At 48.0% G+C, this 25,641-nt stretch overlaps 1 protein-coding gene across 4 annotated transcripts in view; it reads left to right on the forward strand.

Moving 5' to 3' along the window:
- Window positions 1-4,753: 4,753 nt before the first annotated feature.
- Window positions 4,754-25,641, forward strand: part of Pdpn (podoplanin) — a 32,907-nt gene continuing 12,019 nt past the window's right edge. For 3 of the 4 annotated variants that reach the window (XM_032895052.1, XM_032895047.1, XM_032895058.1), the window contains exon 1: window positions 4,798-5,056. In XM_032895052.1, coding sequence (XP_032750943.1) covers window positions 4,990-5,056 — 67 coding nt within the window. In that variant the 5' untranslated portion in view covers window positions 4,798-4,989. Of the gene's footprint in view, window positions 5,057-25,641 lie in introns of all 4 variants that reach the window. The other variant, XM_032895043.1, reaches the window with a different exon arrangement.

Genomic DNA, 25,641 nt, shown 5'->3' on the forward strand with positions numbered 1-25,641 from the left:
CCTTCACTACTACTACTACTACTACTACTACTACTACTACTACTACTACTTCTACTACTTCTATTATTATTATTATTATTGTTATTATTATTATTACTATGAAATGCTTAACATGGTCAACATCTTATTCAGCTAGTCCTCTGAACCTACGGGTTCAACTAACCACAAATTAATATTTAGGAAGCTGGGCATGGTGGTGCATTCCTTTCTCCCTGTGTAAGGGAGACAGAAGCAGATAGATCTTCATGATTTCAGAGCCAGCCTGGTCTACATAGGAAGCCCCGGGGTAGTCAGGGCTACCGTGAGGCCCTGTTTCAGAAAGAAGCAGGTATTAAATATACACAGACATCATTACTCTCTTCCCCCTTCCCTCTAAACAGTGTACTTCAGCAGCTGTTTATTACCACATAGCACCGTAATGCATCGCATTACCTAATCAGTTAGCGTGAGTGACCTAGCTATGTTTTAAGTTCATGGGAGGACATGTTAAAGGCAACCTATAAATACAACCCCACTGTCCACAGGGACTTGAGTATCTGGGGATTATGATTGACAGGTTATATTTCTCTGCTGCCAGTGAAATGAGCCAATTCAAGCCAGATTAGGTTATATTAAAGGCAGGTTTATTGGGAAGCTGCTCTTGGCTGGGCGAGTTCACTGGCCCCAGGGACCAAGGCCTGGGAAGTTGCCCTGGGGAAAAGTAGGGGTCAGGGAGGGATGCAGAAAGAGAAAGAAGCATGTATACAGAGAGAGAGGAGGAGAAGAGAAAAACAGTAAGCAAGAAAGAGAAGGAGAGGAAGAGAGAAGAGAGAAAAGGAGAGAAGGGGAGAGAGATATGGGGGAGAGATGTGGAGGAGAGAGGGGGAGGGGGAGATGGAGAGGAAAAGGGACAGAGAGGGAGAAGGAAGGGGAGAGGGGGAGGGAAAGGGAGAAGGAGAGGGTAAAGGGGAGGAAAGGGGGAGGAAGAGGGGAAGAGGGAAGGAGAGGTAGAAGGAGAGAGGGAAGGAGAGGGAGAGGCCAAATGTCTGGATTATAACGGGAGGAGCCTCTGGGAAAGAGCAGCCCAGCCCCTAGTTCAGGGTTTGAGGGCAGGATATGTCATTTAGGGACTGAGGGATGCTGGGAGAACCTGGAGGCCAGGTTTGCTTTGTTATGTAAAGTGTGAACCTCAGTGCCTTCGGGGGAGGGGTCCGGAACCAAACAATAATATCCCTGCAAGCCACCTCCACCCTCACTTCAAGTCTGTGATGGGAAACCAGGTTCCTAGCTTTACACAAACTCCTTCGGGAGTCTGAAATTGTTTCACAGCCCCACAGGAATGGAGGCTTGAGACGAAAGCAGAAGGGACAATTGGCGTCTCACAGGAGCAGTGAGCACTCTGGCACTTAGGAGACACCAGTGGGTCAGAACTCAAGCCAGTTCCCACTCACGGAAGAGTGGAAGTGACTTCCTGGGTCTTGGCACAGAGTTCCTGAGCACAACTGGGAGTAAATCCAGTTATCCAGGAATGGGGCAGATTCAGGGAACCTTCGTAAGTCAGGATCAGGTGAAGGTTGGCCAAGAAGAGAGAATGAGAAGATGCTTAACTTAGTTCTAGTGTAGCAATCCATGCCTTAGGTCAAAGAAACCGGTTCCCTTAAAGACCTTTTCAAAACTCTTCTGTCCTAGACACTAGGGATGGATGATTGAGCTTCCTGGTGGGTACAAGCAGCACCTGATGAGAAAGGGACTGAGAACTCCTCAGGGCCTGGTAGCAACAGCTACCAGGAGCAAGACAGTAGTCACACTCCCGGCCCATGTGGGAGTTCTCCGGAATGGGAGTGACACTCTAAGAATGCAGACTCCAGGGAGCCCGAGGTTCTTCCCAGGAAATCAAGGTGTTTTGAGTTTATCTTCTTCTTACCCAACCTGAGCCCTAGGAAACAATGTATTCAGTGGCCGTATGGGTACTTCATGCTCTTGGAGAGTCAGTTGAAGGAGTTTCTGCCTCAGAACATTATCTCCCCAGGGAGCAACCCATGCTCTCCAGACTTGGCAGGGGCCTCAAAGAATGCAGCTAGTGCTGGAGACCCTAACACAGACCTCCAGCAATCCCTAGAACAAAGGGTCCCCTACCGTCTGTGTCATCTGCTCCTTCTCACGATAAGCAGGAGGTTCCAGCCTTGATCTGCCACCGAGAGACATGTGTTTCCTTTCCCTGTAGGACTCTGGATGTGTTTTAAGGTATGTTCTGAAGAGCCTACCTCAGCATGGGACCCCAGCTCTCCTCTCTTAACGAATGAGAACTTTGGAGTGACCCCAGTGACCTGCGCGTTAGCCAGCCCTGCAGGAGAATCAGTGCTAAACCATTCCCCTTGAATAGCGGGAGATCTTAGATCAAAGGTCCATTGGTCAGGTGAGATCCTCAAGGTAAGATCTGCACCCCTAGGGGCTGTGAGTATTACCTCGGTCTACCTCTGCCTCATTGTTATTCTGTCTTCCCACAAGCTGTGTCACAATCGGGAGGGACCCTTAAGCACATAGTCCATCTGCCCAGGGCCAAGATGTCTTCAACTTGCAATTTGCATTGCTGTGGAATGTAAACCCGTCCCCCACCCGGTGTCCTTGAGTGACCCTTCTTGGGGCCAGCACTCATCTGGCTATTCAGCAGGAAAACACACAGAACTACTGCAGACTCCCCCAGACCTAAATCCTCTCTTCAATACTCTTCTTGTCACCAGGCCCCCAACAGGAATCAGTGTCCACATCTGCCTTCCTCTATCCTCAACAAGAAGGTGGGGGACAACCAGCCTTCCACAACCTAGACACGACCCTATGACACAGGGAGAGCATCCCCCTGAGTGTACAATACAAAACACTCGCTTAGAGGAAATAATGTTGTAAGACCAGCTGGGGAGACATTTCTTCCAGGTCTCTCCTCACTTCCTGAATCCATTTCACTCCTATCTTGTAGCCCCAGGATAAGGTGCCAGCCGGCCCTTGAGTAATCCCTAGATTCGTACAACCTCCTGCCGGCCAAGTTACACCTGCTGCTGGGTCGGGCAGGCTCACTCTCACCCTGGCGAGTGACACAGAAGTGCAGCTAGTGAGTACAGCTTACCAACCACCCCTGTGAGCAAGCTTTCCAGGGACGCTTGTCTAAACTAGCATTTCCCCAAAAGGTCTTATTAATTAGCCAGTGGGGCAGAAGCGGGGAATAGCAGCTTTTGAAACAGTGTTGCCTCAGGATAAAAGGGCTTGCTAGCCTGGAAAGTTCACAACCTGAGTTTGATCTTTAGTACCCGTGTTAATGTAGGAGAGAGCCGGCTCTACAAAGCTGTCCTCTGATAATCACACACACACACACACACACACACACACACACACACACACACACACACACCCCAACCAGGCCATGGGTGCCCACACACAAGTGCACACATGCATGCATGCACACACACAATAAGTCCTTTTTTTTTTTTTTTTTTTTAAATCAACCTACTATTGTAATTCTTAAGATGAAGTCTGTTTGAAACCGAGGTCAAAGATAAACAGATGAAAACAGTTCATTTCACCTTCATGGGGGACTCTTAGGGGACATTCATTTTAAGCTCTCTGTAACATTTTTTTTTACATTTTGTGTGTGTGTGTGTGTGTGTGTGTGTGTGTGTGTGTGTGTGTGTGTACACGCGTGTGCTGTCTGGTCAGAAGGCAACATTCAGGAATGAGGTCTCTCATTTCACCATTGTGGGTTCAGAGCATAGAACTCAAGTCACTAGACTGGATGACTAAGCCTTCTCCGGGAGTGGGGAATTGGGGGCGGGGGTGGGGGGATCTTCAGATGCTTTTGTCGAAAGGAATTTATGGCATCTGGGAGTGGAGCGAGACCACCCCCAACCCTGCTCTTAAATTCCAGCAGGTTAGAAGGGAACTCTTGCTGATACCCACTACCTGAGAGCAAGGAAGGATTTTTTTTTAAAAAAAATCAAGAGACGGGGCATTATCAGCTAAACCCTAGGATTAAAATAGATGAGCTGAGCTCTTAGTTCCAGGTGAGTGGCTGCTAGTCAGGTGACACAGCTGCTCCCGTCTCCAGGTGAAGCCACAGTGTCCCAGTATCAGGAGGTCTCATGTGCTCTGCCTTTCAAATCTGTGTAAGTCGCTAGGGCCAAGCACTCTTCAAGGTCAAACACCCCACCCAGACAAGTACCTCACAAAGCCAAGTACTGCACTGGGGGCCAGCTGTGGGAGGACAGGCACCCCACCATCTATGCATCCACGTGCCTTGGATGAGGGCTCAATTAATTAACGCGAGCCGCCTCAGACCACCCAAACAACGGTTGTTTTCCTTAAACCATCAGATTCAATATTTACAAAAAAATTAAAAAGCCAATGCGTCGTTCTAAAACCATAAAACCAGCCGCACAGGCCACTGTGTGAGTCTCCCTTCTGCCCAGTAACAAGAAAACCTAAGTCGTGTGCCTTGCCCTTCAAAGCAGAATAGTAAAGATAGTAGAAAAATAAATAAAAATTGTAAAGCAGAACTGTGTATTGCATGTACCCCCACCCCACCCCCCCTTCTGTAGTGGAACAAAGTCAAACGCTTTTTTTTTTTTTTTTTTTTTTTTTTTGCCTGGGCTGGGCCCCCAGTGGCTGAGGCCCTGTAACTTTAAACCTGGCCTGAGGTCATCTTGTGATGCTGGCCAAACAGAATTCGGGGGCGGTCCTAGATCTCCGGGACCACCTGACGCCCACCCGCCCCCGCCCCCGGACTGGAGACATAAATCGCCGACTGTGCCGAGAAGTTGCCAGTTGCCAAGTTTGCTGTGCTTGCTCTCTCCGCGCGCCTTGAAAGCCCGGGCACTCTCTGGCGCTGGGACTCTTGCTCACCGCTTGCCAGCCTCCTCCGGAGCTCTTCTCGGCTGGGCCTGTGGCTTCGAAGTTTTTTCTTTTTTCATCTTTTCACAACCCACAAAAACCACTAGCTGCTGAGGCTCCAACGAGATCAAGATGTGGACCGCGCCAGTGTTGTTCTGGGTTTTGGGGAGCGTTTGGTTCTGGGACTCTGCGCAGGGAGGTAAGCGCCACGCCTGATTGGCAACCCCGCACTTGCTGATGGGGATGGAGGGAGGCGGGGGATGCTTGGGCCTGGGATCTGGAGGTGCGGGGGAGAGCAGTGGGGCAGCTTAGATGGGGCTTAGAAGAGTCCCCGGGAACAGCCCAGTGGGTGTGGCAGTAGAATCGGGATCCACAGGTGATAGAAGTACAGAATGGCCCTTACCCCCCCCCGGGGGGGGTGGGCTAATGGTCCGGGATGGGAGGGTGACGCCAAGGGCGACTGGACTGGCCCAAAGAGCAGTGCGTTAGCGGAATGGTTAGTGTCTCTGAAAACTAGGGACAGGAGAGCATAGGTTAGAACTCGGGGTCACACCCTAACTGGGGACAGACCTGAAGAGGCTTCGCAAATTAGGGTGGTAGCTGGAAGAGGCGGTGAAATAGATTGAACCACAGCTTGAACCGCACACTGCTGCCTTTATAGCACCCTTGTTGTCTGCCTCGTTTCTTCTTCCTCCCCAAACCCCTGCACTGGAACCCAGGGCGTCCAGCCTGCTAGAACGCCACTGAACTGTACCCCCCTAACCTGGAGGGTTGCTGTGAGCATTGAAGCGCATGTATTGAACTTGGCCAAGGACTCAAAGGCTGAATTAGTGTTAATAAAAGACCAGTGGAGCTTGAGCATGTAGTTCAGTTGGCAGAGTCCTTACTTTGCATGCATGACGCTCCCCTGTCCCATCCCCAGCAAGTACAAAAACCAGCCTTTCAAGGGGCATGAGGGGTTTGAAACTGGCCCGGACTTTTAAGACCCTGACTAGAAAGAAACGGAATGGTGGGGACCACCATCAGATCCTCTTCTTCTGTCTTCCGTTCCTCTGTCTGCTGTGATGTATGGCTGGGATCTAGGACCGGTCCCCATTATTTTTATTTCTTGCCTGGACGTTTTAAGTTGTGTGTATTTCGCTGGTGGAATCTAAGCTCTAACCTCGATCCCGGGGCCAAAGCATCATCTGACAGTAGCACTTGCTCAGTAAATACCGATTGGAGGCTCTAGCGGTCTTCGAAGGAGCGGTCTGTGTGAGATGGGTGGGCCTAGCCTAGGCTTCTATAATTCTCCACAGACAACACCTACCTAGTGTTAGGGAAATTATATAGAGTGCATTGGGTGGGGTTGTCTGCTTCAAAGGGACGAAGCTATTCTTTATGGTGCTCGGGGCTATTCCCGGCAGTCCTATCTTTGAAACTTCTCCTCGCGCTAGGATATATATACAGTTCTGTATTTCGGTTCCATTTCCGCGGTGGCGAGACAGTGCATGTTAAGAACATGACTTTTCACTCACCAGCGCAAAGCGAGGGGAGGCACCCACCCCAAACCACATCCTAGGAAAGCCAGAGGCTGGCTAACATCCTCCTAAGGCAGGGTAGAGTGCTCCTAAAATGTAGCTGGTATTTGGTCTTGTCTAGAAAGGCGTCATCCCTCAGTTATACCAGAAACTGCATAACAGAAGAAAGAGGCTTGGTAACGGGGTGTCCAGAGGGACGGCCATGTGGCCAGTTGTTTGCAGGCTGCCCTGCAGCAAGGTTGAGCCTGCAGTGTTTTTGTCTGAGACTAATGAATATGGATGAGTAACTCCATTGAGTTAAGCTATTACTGGGGAGCCAGATGGGGGTGATTGTGGCGGGGGTGATTGTGGCGTGCTAATTCTTCTGTTACAGTCATGCGCCATACTGACTTAATGTTATAATCCAACCCCCCTTGCAACCTCCGAAGTGGACTCTAACAAGGCCTGCTGTCCTCTCATCTGGCATCCCCCTCCCCCCTTACCCGGCCCCACCCTCACTCTGAACTTTCATCCAGAGCCGGTACCCCAGGACTTCCCCGTTAGACATTGCTTTTTATACAATTCCACAAGCTGCCGCTTGCCGCTAACCCACGGTGCTCTCGCTAACCCATGTGTGCTCTTTCCGGGACCAGTCAGAGCAGGATTAATCACGTGGCAAAGGAATCATCCTGTGATTTCCCTGAAGTTCTTGCCAGTTTCGGGGGCCCTGGAATCCTCACAAGCTGCTGAGAGCTTATGTGGCCAAGGAGGCCTTGAATAAAGCTGGTTCTGTTTGAGTTTCTGTGGGGGGAGCTGGTGCTTACAATCCCAAACCAAGTTCAGAGGGAGGGAAACGTCTAATGTGTGTAGAGCAGCAGAGGGCTGAGTGTAGCCACAACCAACAAGAAAGACAAAACACAGCCCACCATTGACTCGGCACTGGCACACGGACAGACCCAAGTCTTGAGGGAGAATGGCCCCGACTAGTGGGCGGGACACCCCCACCTCTTTGCCTTCCCATCCCCCACCACATTCTAGGAATGTCACAGCTTACCTCATTTAATCCCTACTACTCCTGTAAATTATACCCTCTTAACTCAGAAGCTGCTGGGACCGTGATTTAGAAAGTAAGTCAAGCCTTTTACTATGATTGACCTTAAGGGGGAAAAAAAAAGATGACTGAACTTGATACTGAAGATGGAGTTCACTTGCAAACATGAATTAAAAAAAAAATTACACACTCCCTATACTAGAATGGATTTGGCATGGTGCATTAAAATAGATTGCTTTATAAATTGTCACGGCAGGCAGGCTCTAGGGTGCGGCCTGTTGCTGGGTGTAGGAAAGCACCCAGCCGAGAGACTATGCTCCACCGTCCTTGCCAACCAAGAAGGAGCCTGTGCTCTGGCTTATCTGAATTTTTGTCATGTTTCTGGCCTCGGAGAGCAGGCGTTCCAGGTTACGGCTTGTGGAAGTATTTTGGGGGAGGTTAAGGAGGAAGCAAACGAAAATACCAGTTTGGCCAGGAACCCTGCAGAGGATCCCCAGCCCAGCCCACCTTCCAAGGAAGCTCTGATAGCCTGAAATCTCAGGAAAGAAGCCTGTGTGGTCTTGTTAGAAGAGGGTCCAATGATTTCGGGGAGGTCGAGATAAGAGGCTGTTTGTAGGGTTCCTGTGGGGTTCACAACAGATAAAGCTCCTCTCGCCTGCAATGTTAAGTACTTTCTCAATAGAGTTCTTGAAGTGTGTGAGTGTGTGTGTGTGTGTGTGTGTGTGTGTGTGTGTGTATCAAGTGTATCTTTCTCAATTACTCCGCACCATAGTTTTTGAGAGTGGAGCTCACCGATCACTAGGCTTACTGGGCAGTTGCCCTTAGGGATCTGGTTGCCTCAGCCTCCCCAGTGTTGAGGTAACAGAAGCTTCTGCCCTGCTTTGCATGTGAGTCTGAGGGCTGGAGCTCAGATGTTCATGTTTGTGTGGAGAGCAGTTTCACGGACAGCCATCTTTCCAGCCCCTGGGATGTTCTGGGAAAAGAAAGTTATTAGGCTTTTCATCCAAGATCTAATGTAGGATAGAGCCAGGTTAGGAAACAGCTGACATTCGGCCAAGTTCATCCAGGGCAGGAAATGGAGGTGGCTGTTTCCTCCCACATGTCTAACCACAGCGCCTGGCTGGCCATCATCCCAGACCGTTCATGGCCATCCAGGTGGGGGAAACTCTTGAACATCAACAGAAAGAGTAGAACACGGTTGGAGAGACATCTGGACCAGCATGACAACGTGAGTTTGGTTCCCAGAACCCATGTGAAAATGCCTTGCTTACTGAAGCAAGGGTTACCGTTCTGGGAATGCAGAGACAGCCATATTCCTGAGGCTCTCGGACCAGCCAGTCTAGCTCAGTCAGCAAGCTCCCAGCCATTGAGCTACCCTGTCTCAAACAATAGAGTTCCCCGGGGAATGTTAACCTGAGGTTATCATTTGGACACACACGCATGCTCAGCGGGGGAGGGGGTTTGTCTGCACTTGTGTCTGGTCCAGTGTCTTTGCCTGAGAGAACCGTCTGTATTTGGCGACGAGTTCAGGCTAAGTTCAGAGGGAGGCTTTGGACCTTGGGCAGCTGATCACTTAGGTGGAGAAACAGAAGACAATCGTGGTTGAAGCAAGGCAAAGCGGAAGCAGTTTCAAAAGCAAAAACCTACACAACGGACAGTTGCCTTTCTAGGTGAGGACGAGCTTGTGGCTTCTATTCCGAGGGCCAAAGATGACAGAAGTGCCTGATGGGAGGTATGGGCGGATCAGCCGTTGGTGCAGCATTGCTCCATCTGAGAGAGCCCCTGTTATGTTGACAGGGTGCGGGGGAATGCCAAGGAAGCCAGGGAAGGAGGATGGTACAAAAGCCGTAAAGAGTACTGCGGTGAGGAGGGTATTCCCAGAGTCCATGAGGGAAAATAAAAGAGCAAGTGAAGGGGCTGGGGATTTAGCTCAGTGGTAGAGCACTTACCTAGGAAGCGCAAGGCCCCGGGTTCGGCCCCCAGCTCCGGAAAAAAAAAAAAAAAAAAAAGAGCAAGTGAAGCAGTAAGTCAGAGGAGTGCAGGGGAGGGGGCGAGGAAGGGAGGAAGGTGGGAGGAGGGAGAGAAGGGAGGGAGGGGGGGGAGAGGGAAGGGGGGGAAAGAGGAGGAAGTAAGAGGGAGAGAGAAGTAACAGTGTTTGTTGACAGAAAGCTGTCCCGCCCAAGGAATTTGCTTATTTGACAAATATTTATTGAGTTCTTGCTGTGTGTTCAAGCACTGGAGTATGGCATTATCCTGCTTTGAGCTCCTACAGGGAAGTCTTGGCAGCCTTGGGGATTCTGATCTCAGTTAGGGTGGGTCCCCGAGAATTAGAGAGCTTTAATCCCTTGATCTGGAAACACATTCCATCCAATGCCTTTGTTCTTCCAGAGACCAATCATCTCTGGAACCCTTTTCAGCTGGGGAGGGCCTGTCGCAGGGAGCTAATATGTACACAGTGCAGAAGAGTGTATCTCGTTTGTGGGGGACGGGGAGAAAAATACCTATCTTGTCAGACTTTTTCATTTTTCTTTTTTTAAAAAGATGTATTTCTATGAATGCACTGTGACTTTCTTCAGACACACCAGAAGAGGGCATCAGAACGTGGGCCACCGTGTGGTTGCTGGGATTTGAACTCAGGACCTCTGGAAGGGCAGTCTGTGCTCTTAACCGCTAAGCCACCTCCCCAGCCCCTTTATCTTTTCTCTAAGATTTTTTTTAAATTATGTGTGTTCGTACCAGTCTATGTCAGTATGTACACATGAGTACAGGTGCCCACAGGAGCCAAAAAATGTCCAACCCACTCAGGAGATGGAGTTAACTGAGAAGCCTGAGCAGCCCTGAGTGGGTGCTGGGAACCAAGGTTCAGAAGTGTAGTATAAGCTCTCAACCACTGAGCTATGTCTCCGCCCCGCCACCTGGTTTCCTTGAGGCAGGCTCTCATCTCTCACAGGTCTGCACCTTGTCAGGTACGGCTGGCTGAGTGGCCAGCAAGCCCTAGAAGGTCATCTTGTTCCTTCCTTCTTTCTCCTCAGCACCTCAAATCACACACAATCAGACCCAGTCTGGGTGGTTCTGGGGACCCAACAGCTTTCCATCTGTGGCGATTTGAATGAAAACGGGCATATATTTGAGTGCCTGTCCCACAGTTGGTGGAACTGTTTGTGAAGAATTAGGAGGCAAATTACCAGAGGGGTGTTACAGGGTACAGGGTAGGGGTGGACTTTGAGGTTTCAAAAGTCACACCATTCTGTCTGTCTCCCTCTCCCTCTCCCTCCCGCCCTCTCTCTCTCTCTCCTTCTTTCTGTGTGTGTCTCCCCGTCTCTTCCTCTCTCCTCCTACTTGAGGTTAAGGTACAAGCTCTGAGATGGCTCAGAGGTAAAGAGCACTGGCTGCTTTTCCAGAGGTCCTGAGTCCAATTCCCAGCCACCAGGTGGTAGCTTCTAACCATCTATAATGAGATCTGGTGCCCTCCTCTGGCCTGTAAGTAGTAATAAATAAATCTTTAAAAAAAAAAAACAAAAACAAAAACTAAGATCCAAGCTCTCAGCTATTCTCCATTGCTGCCCTGCTTTCTACCATGATGGATGGTCATGAGTCAGTCTCTGTACGGTAAGCCCCAAATAAACTCTTTCCTCTACAGACGGTTGCTATGGCCATGGCGACTTCACAGCATAGAATGCTTACAAGGCAAACACTTTACTGGCTGTGTCTCATTCTTAATGCCCCTTGGTTCCTGGCATCTTGTGAGACCAACTCTTGGAGAGCGTCCTGACGTGAGCCTATCACTCCAAAGTAAGAGGAAATGTGAAGCTGTAAAGCCACGCCCTAGATTCCAGATGGGAGGGGCTAACTCCGCTGTAGCTTTTACCATTGGCTGAGCTAGAGTGTGCCAGCCACTCAAAAGCCCTGTTTCATTCAGTCCTCACAGCACAACTACAGGGTAGGAGCTATTTACAACTAATAGAGGAGTTAAGAGGCTCAGTTTGGTTCAGACAAAGCCAGTCATTAGGCAGCAATGACCTTGAATTCAAGCGTCGACGTATACCAAAATCTCACATTCTGGGCACATATCCTATCTAAATGGCCACCAGTGCTTTCAGCCACTACCCCGGCGCCATGGTTGGCTCCCGGCTGCCATGCTCCTTGTGATGATAGCAGTGGATTCTAAGCCTCTGAAGTCTTAAGCCTCTAAATGAACTGCTTTCTTTTTATAAGTCGCTTTGGTCGCGGTGTTTTGTCACAGAGATAGAAAAGTAACCAAGACAGGGGGAAAGGATGATTGATAGGTATGGGCGTGTAACTCAAAGGCATATGAGTTGTAGCGTCCCGTAGCTCATCGGGAATAGCTGTGATTGACAACACACAAGTGTGTATGCTGACACAGCCATGAAGAGGATGTTGAATGTTCTGACCGAAGTGATACGGGTTGGAGGTGATGGAAGCCAGCAGTCAGTCCGGCGCTGGTCCTTACATACAGTAGGAAAGTATTGAAATGTTGAATGTACCCTACAGATAGATGTTTGTCGTTCTTGTTCTTGCCTCTCAAATTTTATTTTTTAAAAAGAATTTCATTCATGAGTACTGTATCCACATTATTGCCACCTTCCCTCTTTTTAATGTGTGTGTGTGTGTGTGTGTGTGTGTGTGCGCGCGTGCGCGCGTATGTACCGGAAAAGTACATCAGACATCCGTAATGGAGTTACAAGAGGTTATGAGTCACCTGACAGAGGGAGCGCTGAGAAGCAAAACTGGTCTCTGGAAAAGAGCTACCAAGTGCTCTAAATTGCTGAGCCATCTCCCCACCCCCATCCCATGCCCTGTTTTTGTTGTCTGTTTACTTTTGTTTTTGGAAACAAGGCCTTCTGCATTCAGGCTGGCCTCAAGGTCACTTTGTAGCCCAAGAGGACCTCAGAGTCCTGCCTTCATCTCCTGAACACTGGGATTGTAGGTGTATGCATGCCTTGGTGGCCAGTTTATGAGGTGCTGGTCATGGTTTGTTCATGCTAACTAAGCAAGCACGCTACAACTGAGACAGGTGCCCAGCCTGAATTGTTCTTGAATTGAAAAACAAATGTCTATACCATGACCCCCCAACACCCCCGCCCCCCTCCTCTGTCTCTTTCTCTCCTCTCCTGTGTGATCACTCTAATGAGTGGAGTGGGGATCTCTAATAGACCTGACTTACCTTTCCTTTCCCTAACGACCAATGAATTTGAACACCTCCTCAGGCTGAATATCTTGGGATTGTTCAAATTTTAAATATTTTAAATTGAGATGTCTTCAGGTATATTTTGCTTTTTTTGTCAAGTAAGAAATTAAAGTTATTATCTGATATACATACAAATATGAGAAAAAAGAGGGGCCTAGGGTTGGAGTCATTTTTTAAAACAATTATGTCAAGGGCTGGAGAGATGGCTCAGTGGGTAAGAGCACTGACTGCTCTTCCAGAGATCCTGAGTTCAATTCCCAGCAACCACATGGTGGCTCACAACCATCTGTAATGGGATCTGATGCCCTCTTCTGGTGTGTCTGAAGACAGCTACAGTGTACTTATATAATAAATAAATAAATCTTAAAATAAATAAATAAAACCTTTATTCGAAAAAAAATTATGTCAAATGATTATGAATAAATTGTTTGCATATTCCCACTGAAACTGGGGAAAAAAAGAACAGCAAAGGAAAAAAATATTAAATGTTAGCATCTGGGTAGATCAAGTCTGTAGTTTCTTCTCTGAATATTAACTCCTTTCCTCGCATTTTGACCTATAACATTTTTCATTATCAGTAAGTAATGCCTTTAAATTTTTCTCATATTCAAAAGTATTTTAGGATTTTATTTATTTGTAATGTATGTTGCTGTTTTGCCTGCATTGTATGTCTGTGTGAAGATGCCAGATCTTTAGGAGCTGGAGTTTAGGCAGTCGTGAGCTGCCGTGTGGGTGCTGGGAATTGAACCCAGGTCCTCCGGAAGAGTAGCTGGTGATATTAACTGCTGAGTCATCTCTCCAGCCCAAGTAATGCCTTTATTTTGTTCAAAATTATGTAGATTGTTTTTAGTTGTGAGACATGAAATTTTAAGTGTTTTGAGTTCAACTCCCCAGCGCCCACGTGAAAAGCTGAGGGTGTCCATGTGTTCACACACAGGCACCTATAACTCCGGTGCTGTGTATGGAAGGTGGAGACAGGAGGCTCTCCCGGGTTTGCTGTTTGCCAGGCTCACTCCAGGTCCAGTGAGAGACTCGAGAGAATGAGGTAAAAGTGATGGGGTGGGACACCTGATCCCCTCCTCAGACCTACATGGGCACCCATGTGTCATACATCACACCTGCCACACACATACACCTTAAAATTTATAAATGCTGGACCCAGAGAGATGGCTCAGTGGTTAAGAGCACTGACTGCTGTTCTTCCAGAGGTCCTGAGTTCAAATCCCAGCAACCACATGGTGGCTCAGAACCATCTGTAATGGCATCTGGTGCCCTCTTCTGGTGTGTCTGAAGACAGCTACAGTGTGTTTTAAATAAAAAAAATAAATCTTTAAAAAAAATGTGAATGTTAAGAGAAAAAGCTTTCAAAGTGTTCCTGTGGCTTTCACTTTAATAAAAGAAGTAATTTTTTAATGGGTCTTTTTTTTTAACTCGTTGGTTAAAATTATACTTTAACAATTTTATATACTATAAGGAGTGGTGCTTTTAATGCTAGCACTTGGGAAGAAGAGGCAAGCATATGTCTCTGTGTGGTCAAAGTCAGCCCGGTCTGGTCTAGGCAGTGAGCTCCAAGTCAGCCTGGACAAAGTATTAAAGCCCATTTTCAAAACACAAAACAACAACAACACTGTGTGTGTGTGTGTGTGTGTGTGTGTGTGTGTGTGTGTGTGTGTGTGTGTGTGTGATTGTGATTGATTGATTGATTGATTGATTTAAATACTGGACTATTATTGGCTAGCTGAAGCTTCCCGCCTGTGAATTGGGCTATCTTGTTATTTTATGTTACTGTGTTCATTAGAGCAAACTCTTTAAGAGCGTGAACTCTGCTCTGTCTCCTTTTTTGCTTCTGCTGTTGATTGGTATTAACGTTGAGAGTTGCTGCTACCCCGAGCTGCAAAGACTGACTCTTCCATCGAATGGTTTAATTCTGACAGCAGTTAGTTAGGCTTTGATGCCCTTGCAGTGAACTCTTCAGTTGTTCTAGAACCTTCTGAGATGGGAAGGTAACTCTCCCCCACCCCCCTACACTGAATTATCATGGTGCCTTTGCCCTAAATCAGCTGCCGGTGAGCATGAAGGCTTCTCTCTGGGCTCTCCACTCTATTCTTTTTTTTTTTTTTTTTTTTTTTGGTTCTTTTTTTCGGAGCTGGGATCGAACCAGGGCCTTGCGCCCCTAGGTGGCGCCTACCACTGAGCTAAATCCCCAGCCCCTCTCCACTCTATTCTATTGGCTCGCATGCTCTCTCTCATGCCAAATCTGCTGGTCATTTGTAAAAATGTTTTTCCGCTGCTGGGAATTAAAACGCAGGCCATCCACATGCTCTGCTACAAAGCTCTCGGTTCCAAGTCTGTTTATATTTAATCATTTTCCTGAGCTAGGACTCTCTCTCGGCTGCATTTGCTGGCCTTGAATTTCCTGGGCTTATGAGATCTCCCTGCTGGGCCCACAGAATAATCAGCCTTGTCCAGCGGTAGTCAGCCTCGGTTTCTGCAGGTTGTCTCACGTTTAGAAGTCAGAGTACATGAGGCCTTCCTACCTGGTCCTCTATCGGGACTGCTGGTGTGTGGCTCAGGGGTAGGCCATTTGCCTGGCAAGGGGGAGGCCCCGTGTAAAGCATCTGGTCAGACTAGCCAGCCATCTGTCGAGATGAAGAGCACAGGTGTGGTATTATCCAAACCTTTCGGTAAGAAAGTCAATAAAAGAAACTGTGGAGCCGGAGAGATGGATGGGTGAGCAATAGAGAGAGAGCACTTCCTGCGTTTGCAGAGGACCGGGTTCCCACCTGAACTTCTGGGTCTGGATCTGATGCCCTCTTCTGATGTCTGACAGCATCAGGCACGTGTACTCATGCTCTCGAAGTAAGAATAAATCTGTAAAAGAAGGCAGACGCCATGGTGCAGTCCATGACCAGATACCTGACTGAAAGCAACTTAGGGGAGGAAGGGTTTACTCTGGCTCTTGGTTTGAGAGTGTCCAACACAGGACAGGAGTGTGAGGTAGCCGGCCACACGGACAGTCAGGGAGCAGAGAGGGAGGGATGCTGGTGCACAGTTTCCTTCCTCCTGTGCCCTTTTTATTCAGTCTGGACCCACCGCACGCATCTCCTCTTCTGGGCTACACCGCTCTATAAACAGACATACCTAAGATATGTCTCCTGCTTGACTTTACATCCAGTCAGACAATGACCCCACCCACCACCCATGTCCGTTATCTGTGGAAATCAGGTGGGGTAGGTGAAAGGTGAGGAAGGAGTTGCTGAGCAAATGCTTGCATCTCCATGTTAGACCCTGAGGTGATGGAAGATACGTGGACATGTGGAGGCCAGTGTGCTGAGAGGGTCTGAGCGGTGAGCCTGGGGATTGAGCTGGATGCTTGAGTTCCGCACAAACAAGACAAAGGGAGAGAGACAGCAAGGGTAGTTCGGAAGAGACCCTGCTAGCCAGTAGCAGCCTTTAAAAATTACATCTACCAAGCAAGGGCTGAGACGGACTTCAGTCACAGATGGTTGCCTAGCATACACTGGGTTTGCCTCCCTGGCCCTATGAAAACCAAACCAAGATTTTCCTAAAGCAACACGGAAATCTCCCAAGAGGCAGCTTTCAAACCAGGCTGAGGATCAAGGCCAAGGACGGCCACAGGCTTCCTTGTGCTCCAGGCTGGGCTGTCTGCCTGGCAGGTCAGATCTGAAGGGGCTCATCTTCCACTCTTTCGAAATCCCAGCCACTCAGCTGAGAGCCCTGACTAATCAAGAGCTCAGACTCTTGCTCAGTTCCCGGCAAAAGGCAAGTGCTTTCCACCCGCTGTGATGTGATAGTCAGAGTAGCACCCCTCAAACATCCTATGAGCTTACCGCTCTTCCCCAGAAGGTAGCCTTTCGTGCATGCCTCCTGCTACTGCTGAGTTCCAGAAAAAATTCTTAGGAGGTATGATTCCTGCCCACGAAACTGAGAATTCGTTTCCCCTTTTCCAGGAAAAGTATCTGCTCTTAGTCAAGAGCAAAAAAAAAAAAAGTGGTCTCCCCGAGTTGAGTTGAGTAATTCTGATGAAAGCTGGGCTCAGCTGTTTCTGTCTCACTGCTGAGGAATTCGGGGTGAGCAGGACATTGATTCACTTCCTGGAGCCCTAAAATGTGTAGCTGTTATTCATCTACTCTTCCGTGTCACCCTCCGACTGTGAGGAAGTGTGTCTGAGGTTGACCTCTGGCCTCCACATACATGTACACACACATGCTCAAACACCTGCCCCTCGTGTGCTCACACATGTGTCTGAACATCCAAGGATGGACAGGGTGGGTGGAGGGGAAGGAGGGAGAGAGACAGAGAGGGGGAGCCTTCAAGGAGTGAGGCCAGAGAGACCCAGAGACATGGTGGTTAAGAGTGTACTTTGCACTCTGATGGCTCCTGACCTCTAACCCGCCATTGCCACCTGCTCACTGAGCTGATGGCCCCCTAACTTTCCACCTCACCATCCTCCTGAAAAGCAGAGGATGGTACATGTTGCAAGATTTTTTTAAAGACCTCGGGGGGAAAGAAGTAGGTTTTATTCATTCTCATGTAAACTCAGTAAGAAGCAGCTATTTGTCAACATCTCAATGCCTGGACCCTTCTGAGGGGAGAGGAACCAGGTGTGCATGGGAGGCCTGGAGTATCCTGCCCTCCTCCTGCCCAGCCACTTACTGACTTCGAGCAGTCAGAGTGAAAACGGGGTGTCCTTAACAGCCATTGGCCTGCTCTCTTTTCTGTTTTCTCCCCTCCTCCTCCTCCTCCTCCCATTCCTTCTCCTCAACAGAATATGTCATACTCGGGAACTTTCTGCTTCAGTCCTTCAAGTGCTGAGATTACAGCGCTGTGTCATTACCACCCCTGTCCTCTCACCCCTGCCACAGCTGTCTTTTTTTTCCTTTCTCACTCCCTGTCTTTCCTTTGACTCTAGGCATTGATCCCAGGGCCCCTGTATGCTAACCCTGTACTCTACCACTGAGCCACACCCCTGCTCTTTCTTCATTGCTCTGGTCCTGCTACAAAAACTTGCAAAAGCTGCTTCCAGCTTCTATTTAGGAGGTGACCCGCAGCTAGCCAGAGGCCAAAAGAAACCTTTGAGCATCATGTAAGATCATGGGAACAGGCTCCTAACGTTTGTGTGCAAAGATTTCCTCAGAGGAGCTAGGAGCCTGGCTGTGCTCACCCCAGTTCTGACACCCCTCTCTTAAATGCACATGTTACCTGCTAGCAGCAGCACGCTGCCTGAGAGCCGTGTCCCATCTCATCTACCAAGCTTGGTCTACAGCTTGACAGAACCTGTGACAGTGAGTGACAGGCAGGGCCACAGAGTTCACCCTCACTGAGTTGTTCTGTGTCCTGTCATGCTTGCCCTACCGTAGGGAAACATGCTCACCAGCTCTGCAGTGAAAGCCAGTGTACAGTGGGAGGGTGACAATTCCAAGGAGTAATATACCTACCTGCCCATCAGTCAGTCACTCAACAAACACTTCGCAGGCACCTGCTGTGGCTCCAGATGCTGGCAGTATGTTAGGGCGTACCACGCTCTCCCAGAGGAAAACAAGCGAAGGCATTTCTGTGGGTGCCTCGGGGTGGCAGGGCCAAGCCTTCCGAGGGTTGTGTACATTAGTAAAGAGTTCTTTAGCCCCGGTGAATTGGTACACAAGCCTCTAATCCCAGTGCTTGGAAGTCGGTGGCAAGGAGGATCAAGAATTCAGGAGTAGCCTGTACTATATACACAGTGAGAGCTTGTCTCAAAAATGCAGAGGGGGCTGGAGATGGAGAGATAGCTCAGTGGGTAGAGTGCGCTTGGTGTGCAAGGACAGGGACCTGAGTTCAAGCCTCAGAATTTATGTAAAAAATGAACACTGTCGGGCGTGGTGATGCGAGTTTATCATTCAGAGTCGGGAGGAAGAAACCAGTAGATCTCCAGGGTTTCCTGGCTAGCCAGCTTGGAGGAATTGGCAAGTTCCCATCTAATGAGAGACCCTGTCTCAAAGACTAAAGTAGATAGCACCCTGAAGAACAATGCTGAGGTTGTTCTGATACAGACAGACAGACACACACACACACACACACACACACACACACACACACACAGAGGACACAAGTACAGACTCTCAAAGCAGAGAGGATGTTTTCCATCGCTGGTCTCTCGATCAGCTAACCAATTAGCCAAAAATTGAAGAGACATTTAAAAAAAGAATTCTTGGCCACACCCAACAACTACCAGGTGTTGAGGACCTCGGCTTGTTGGGGGATGGCTTTTCTTACCAGCAGAGCATTATAAATGACTGCTATTGCAGCTGTATTTCCAAAGAACGACTCCAACACAAGGCCAAAGGCAGGGCCAGCCCACCCCACAGACACTGCGGATCAAAGCCATAGTAAGCAGAGGGGCGCTCCGGGCTCCCTCCTTGTTGCAGAAACCCACATCCGGGAGGCTGAGGGAAGAGGCAAGGGCTCCTGGGTCAGCAGGTGGTCAGCAGGGCTGACACCTCTACAGCATGAGGTGTGTTCATTTTGGGACTTGTGGGGACAATTCGGGACACGATAGGGAAATAAGATGCAAAAGTCTTTACCAGGGTAAAGGGACAGACTAGAGGATGTGTTTCTCAAATGCATTCTCTGTGTGTGATGTATGTAAGTGTCCACACGTCAGTTTCTTTCCTGGATATCTCCCCCCCCCTTTTTTTTTAATTACACACGAGTGAAGGTGTCCTTAGAGTCAGAGTCGGATCCCCTAGAACTGGAGTTTCTGGCATTTGTGAGTTGCCTGACCTGGATGCTGAGAACCAAACTTTGGTCGCTCTCTCTAACCACTGAGCCATCTCTCCAGCCCCTCCACTTGAACTTGGAGCTCACTGATTGGCTAGACCAGTGCTTCGATTACAGGCACACAGCAACACTGGCTTTGCACATGGGTTCTGAGGTCTTCACGGGTAAGTGACAAACATGGTACTAAATGAGACACACACACACACACACACCCAGGTCTGGACTTAATTTGTTCTAAATGGTTATTTATGGTGGGGAGGGGCAGATGGATGCTGACAGTGGATGTGTGGAGGTCACAGGAAGCTTTCTCAGAGCCGGGTCTCACCTTCACTATGAGGCCCTAGGGGTGAAGTCGTGTCTTGATCACAAAGTTCCTGTATCCACTGAGCCATCCCACTAACCCAGGGGACTTGTTTTTCCTAATTAAAACCAGGGGACTTGTTTTTCCTAATTAAAACCCTCAGGGGCTGGAGAGATGGCTCAGTGGTTAAGAGCACCCGACTACTCTTCCAGAGGTCCTGAGTTCAATTCCCAGCAACCACATGGTGGCTCACAACCATCTGTAAAGAGATCTGATGCCCTCTTCTGGTGTGTCTGAAGACAGCTACAGTGTACTTATATATAATAAATGAATAAATCTTTAAAAAAAAAAAAAAAACCCTCAGGTTAGCATGGGAAGCGATGGGTGCCACCATGGCATCTTTGAGCATACATGACATTGTTCTTTGTCCTGCTCCTCCCCACTGTCCCCCACCCCCTCCCGCAGCTCCTCCCCCCACAGTTTGTTCCTCTTCAGCTCTCCTTATTAACTGTTTCGTTACTGTATTTTCCACCACCCCTAGGATCTCCCCTTCCCCTCATGACTCTTTCTACTTTCGTGATTACACATAAACACACACGCACGCACACGCATGCACACACGCACGAGCATTTAAATCGAGGTCCTGCCTCTGTATCTTTCTGAGGCTGGTTTATTTCCCTAATTGAAATGACCGCCAGTGGAAAAGGAACTTCATTTTTTTTTTTATTGTTTGTGGTGTTCGTGGGCGGTTGTTTTGGTTTGATTTGTTTTTGTTTAAGACAGGCTCTTCCTGTGTAGCCCAGACTAAACTCAAACTCTGGATCCTCCTGCTTCTGCCTCCACAATTTGGGGGGTCACAGGCAGGTACCTCTAAGGCCACTGATAAATGCCTTCCGATGACACCACTTTGGGATTCAATTGGCTTTGGATGGACAGAACTTTTGAACTGTTTAAGCAGGATTATTTTAATAAGCCTGTGTTTCATAGATGTCTGTCTGTCTGTCTGTTTGTTTGTTTAGAAACAGAATCTTTCCTGTGTAGCCTGGGCTGCCTAGAACTCCTTATGTTTGAGGCCAAGCTTCTGGAGTGTGGGGATTATAGGTGTCCTCTACCTGGCAGGCCTAGTTTTCAAATCTTTTTTACAAATTTTTTTTTCTCCAGATCTTTTCAAAGTCAACTCTCTATCCTGAATGTAACTGGGAACACATTACTTTGTTGTTGTTGTTGCTTAGCCTACAGTTTCTCTTAATACAAAAGCGGAACTTGCTAGGATTTCTTTCCTTTACAAGCATTCTATTTTTTTTTTTTTTTTTTTTTTTGTTTTCAGTAAAACCATTTCAAAGCCATTTAATCACCAGTACTCAAAGGCACGTCTGTGCGTTGAGGTATGGGCCAACCTAGAAGGACAAACCAGCCTTATGCATGTGAGTACACGGTAGCTGTCATCAGAAACAGCAGAAAAGGGGCATCAGATGGTTGTGAGCCACCACCTCACTGCTGGGAATTGAACTCAGGACCTCAGTGTTCTTACCCGATGATCATCTCCGGCCTGCTCCTGACTTTTTTTTTTTAAATCTTTTTAAAAATCATCTTTACCATTTCAAGATTGGTCAGATTCTAAAGTTACAGGCTGATCACCTGGAGCTGAGTAGTAGACAGAAGGGTGAGATGGCTTTCAGGAATGTAGGTCAGGAGTTGTGGTGATAGCCCACGCCTTCAACTCGAGTACTACTTGGGTGTGGAATGCAGGTGGAGTTTGACTCTAGTCGGTCTACAGAGCAAGTTCTGGAACAGTCAGAGCTGCACAGAGATACCCTGTCTGGGAGGTTTGGGGGGATGGGCGAAGGTGCTGGCTGCTAATTCGCTTGCCTGAGGACCTGAGTTTGATCTCTGAGATCTGCATTGTAGAAAGAGAAACTGACTCCCACAAGTTATCTTTTGATGCCCACCTGCATGTGATCACACCCCCCCCATAGTAGATAAGGACGTAATTGTAATAAAAAGTTTCTTTTAGAAGATAAAAAAGAAAGCTGTGAGAGTAAGCGTGGGGGGCTGGAAAAGGAATTGGAACTGTTGAATTAGACTTCACTTAGAAACCAGAGCAAACCCTCACAAGTAACATAGTATCGCTCCTTCAAGCCGGGCTGGAAAAGGAATTGGAACTGTTGAATTAGACTTCACTTAGAAACCAGAGGAAACCCTCGCAAGTAACATAGTATCGCTCCTTCAAGCTCAGCCGGCTTTGTGAGGAAGGGCCACTGATGGGAGGCGTTAGCATCTGAGCTGACTTCTCTGCCCCAGCTCCTAACCAGTGCCTGTGTCTCTGTACAGCTCATACACAGAGAGCCGCCAGACCCTGCTCGTCCAGTGCTTTCCTAGCACAGTCTTTCTTCAAAGCAATCCGTCAGCATTTGTGTTGCAGAATACGTGGTAGAGAGCAAGATGCTGATTAAGGGCTCTAGGACTGCAAATTGCAAGTGTCATCTTTAGGAGATTGAAAAAAGTTTTCATGGGGTTGGGATTTAGCTCAGTGGTAGGGAGCCCAAGGCCCTGGGTTCGGGCCCAAGCACCGGAAAAAAAAAAAAAACCAAAAAAAAAAAAAAAAAAAAAAAAAAAAAAGTTTTCAGATTCTGTTAGCTTTTTTGGGCCCTAACCACCCAGACACAGGAGTATCTGTCAGTCCAGGAATAAACACCCTTTTCTCATTATTATTGTTATTAATTATTAATTATTATTTTAAACAACAGCCAAGTGGAGAACACTCGGGTTAGCATTCACAATGCACCCACTAACAGATTTGCACTTTCTCTCTCCCGTTCTCCCTGGCCTATAACAAGAATGCTTCCTATTCAACAGCACACTCACTCTGCTGTGGGTCAGGACACCTCGCTTGGTGGGAAAACCTTGCTTGTCGTTTGCACTGATTCGGACCACATATCCCTTCTGTTCTCCACCCAGAGCACCAGCAGCTACTCCTGTGGCTACTTCTGTGGTCATTCGCTTATCTGTCATAGAATGTACGAAGTTTGTATTCCTTGTGGACTTCAATGAGTCTGAGATGGCTATGATATGACCGGGAAGGAGAGATTCGCCTTCGTCTTGACACAATGTCGGTCTCAGTCTTGGTACCACAGAAAAAGAGCCAGAGTTATCTGTGTTGTTTGCTTTGAAATAGGGTTTCTAACTGTGGCTCCGGATGATCCTGAACTCACAAACCTCCTGCGCCAGCTTCCAGAGTGCTTGTGAGATTACAGGCATCAGCCACCACACCCAGTAGAAGAAAATTCTTTTTTTGTTTTTTTTTTGTTTGTTTTTTACGTTGTATGTATGCATGTCCTTGGTTAGTTCATGTGATACTAGGGCATGAACCCAGACATGCCCGACAAGCAACCTACAGATATGAACTACACTCCTCGTCCCATGGCTCCTGTCCCTATGGTGGCTGCTGACTTTTCTTGATCAGCTAAGGGCTGCCTTTCTAAGACACGCACGCTTTTAGGACAAATCACATCTCCCCTCTAATCAACCTCCCACAGAAACAGAGGAATGTGTGGCACCATGACGCACACGATAGCTTCCGTGCCACATTTGAGCTCCACTGTAATCTTACAGGACAGAGGTTGCTGGGGACTGACTCTTGTTCTGTAAGGCAGGCAGGCATATTCCTGTTTTGTGGGCCACTTCAAGGAAACACAGATGAATCAAACGCTTAAGGAGGCAAAGACTCAGGGAAACAGACGTGAATATTCACGTAGCCCGAGGAAGGCTTTGTAAGTGTGGTGTCAGAAAATAAGGCGTCTGATTACTAACAGATCCAAATACCCACTTGTGGAAAAACAGGCTATAGCATCTAATAAAGAGGATATTCAGTGTGTGTGTGTGTGTGTGTGTGTGTGTGTGTGTGTTAATGTATATGTAATGTGTTTGTGTGTGGGTATATGAACCTGTACACTTGTGCATGTATAAGGCTGATATTGGGCGTCTCACTCACTCACTCACTAACCCCCCCCCACCATGTATTTTTGAGACAGGGTCTCCCGCCGAGCATTTCAGTTCTGCTAGACCAGCTGGTCAGTAAGCTCTAGCCATCCTGTTTCTTTCCTCCACCAGTACTGGGGTTATAGGTTTATGTCACCATACTTAACTTTATTGTTGGTGGTTTTGTGGGGGTTTTTTGTTTTTCAAGTTAGGGCTTCTCTTTGTAGCCCTGGCCATCCTGGAACTTGCTCCTCAGATCAGGCTGGCCTCAAACTTAGAGATTTACCTGCCTTTGCCTCCCTCATGAGAGAATTAAAGGTGTACCACTGCCTGGACATATTAAAAAACGATTTATTTTGTGTGTATGTCTGTCTTTGTGTATGTGTGCACGTACATGCAATACCCACAGAGGCCAGTAGAGGGCACCAGGTTTCCCCGAGGACAGAAATAACAGGCAGTTTTGAGCTTCCATGAAGGTGCTGGGAGCTGAACCTGGGTTCTCTGCAAGAGCAGCAAGTGCTCTCAACCTCTGAACTGTTTCTCCAGCCCCCCCCCTTTTTTAAAGGACAGCAATAAAAACACCAAGGGATGGATTTATATCATGTGGAGAAATTCCATTGAGTCTCTTGCCCATGCCAGCTGCAGCTGAGTGTGTCAGGAAGTGTACTCAGGTGACTGGGAAGGGATACAGATGTTTCCAGAACTTTCCTGGCAAGCCAGACTGAGAGCATCGGTTGCGGGTGTAGATTCCTCAGTCTCTGCTTGTATAGCATTTGTGTGCAAGCCCAAAGTGCAGCCCTGAGCGCCTATGTGCTGGTGCGTACCTCCTTGGGAGGACACATGAGTGCAAAGACATCAATCCACGGCTTGGAGATCACAAGAAAAGAGAAAGGGGACGTCAACTGCCGGCTGGAAACTCGGCAGCTGGCCTAGTCGACGCTCTCCACCAGGGAAAACCTTCCGCCAAAATAATTGAGAATCTTGTAAAGATAACTTTCCCATGGAGCCACAAAGAATGCCGGGCCGGAGAGACAAAAGACACGCATGGTCATTCATAAAACACCCTTTGTCTATTCAGGGCGACTTCAGTTCTTGGCTCCCGAGGGCCAAGGGGGAGAAAGAACAAGGAGGAATTTTTATCAAGTTACTCTTTCAGTGAACTGAGCTTTCTATGAAGGAATCGAAGCCAGCTTCATTCAGAACGTTTGTTTTTAAAAGCAGGGCTTGTTTTAGGTTAGAGACTCGGGACTTTGACAGTGGTTCCAGGAAACCTTGTAGCAAGTGATGTTTAGGAGCTGAATTCAATCCAAGGGAATGAAGGTTTTTTTTTTTTTCATTTGTTTGTTTTGTTTATTTGTTTGTTTGATGTTTTCCATTAGCATGTATTAAGTGTACATGATACTGGGTTTCCTTATGGCATTTTCATATATGTATATAGCGTGTTCTAACCGTATTCACCTCTTTCTGGACCTTGCTTCTAATCTTCATTCTCTTCCAAGCTAACAAGCTACTCCCTTCCTGCTTTCCACCCCACCTGTGTGTGTGTGTGTGTGTGTGTGTGTGTGTGTGTGTGTGTGTGTGTATGTGTGTGTTTGCATGCTTGTGTGCCTGTGTGTGTCCCAGTGTGTTGCAGTAGGGATGCCTACAGGAGGGGCGTGGGTACCTTACCAGTGTTACGCCTCCGAAGACATCTATTCCATGAGGATGCTTAGCTTTTTTTTTTTTTTTTTTTTCTTTCTTTTTTTGAGCTGGGGACCAACCCAGGGCCTTGCGCTTGCCCTGGGCAAGTGCTCTACCACTGAGCTAAATCCCCCAACTCCTGCTTAGCTTTTAAGTAGGGATTATTTGTCTGGAAAATGGACATTAAACATCTGTGTTCTCCACAGTCACAATCCCAGCCCTCAGCCCACAGTGGCAAATGACCACAAGAGATGGGCTACCATTTGTATGCACTGAGTTTTGAAGATTT

The sequence above is a fragment of the Rattus rattus genome, chromosome 1, assembly GCF_011064425.1.
Source record: "Rattus rattus isolate New Zealand chromosome 1, Rrattus_CSIRO_v1, whole genome shotgun sequence".
NCBI classification, from domain to species: Eukaryota; Metazoa; Chordata; class Mammalia; order Rodentia; family Muridae; genus Rattus; species Rattus rattus.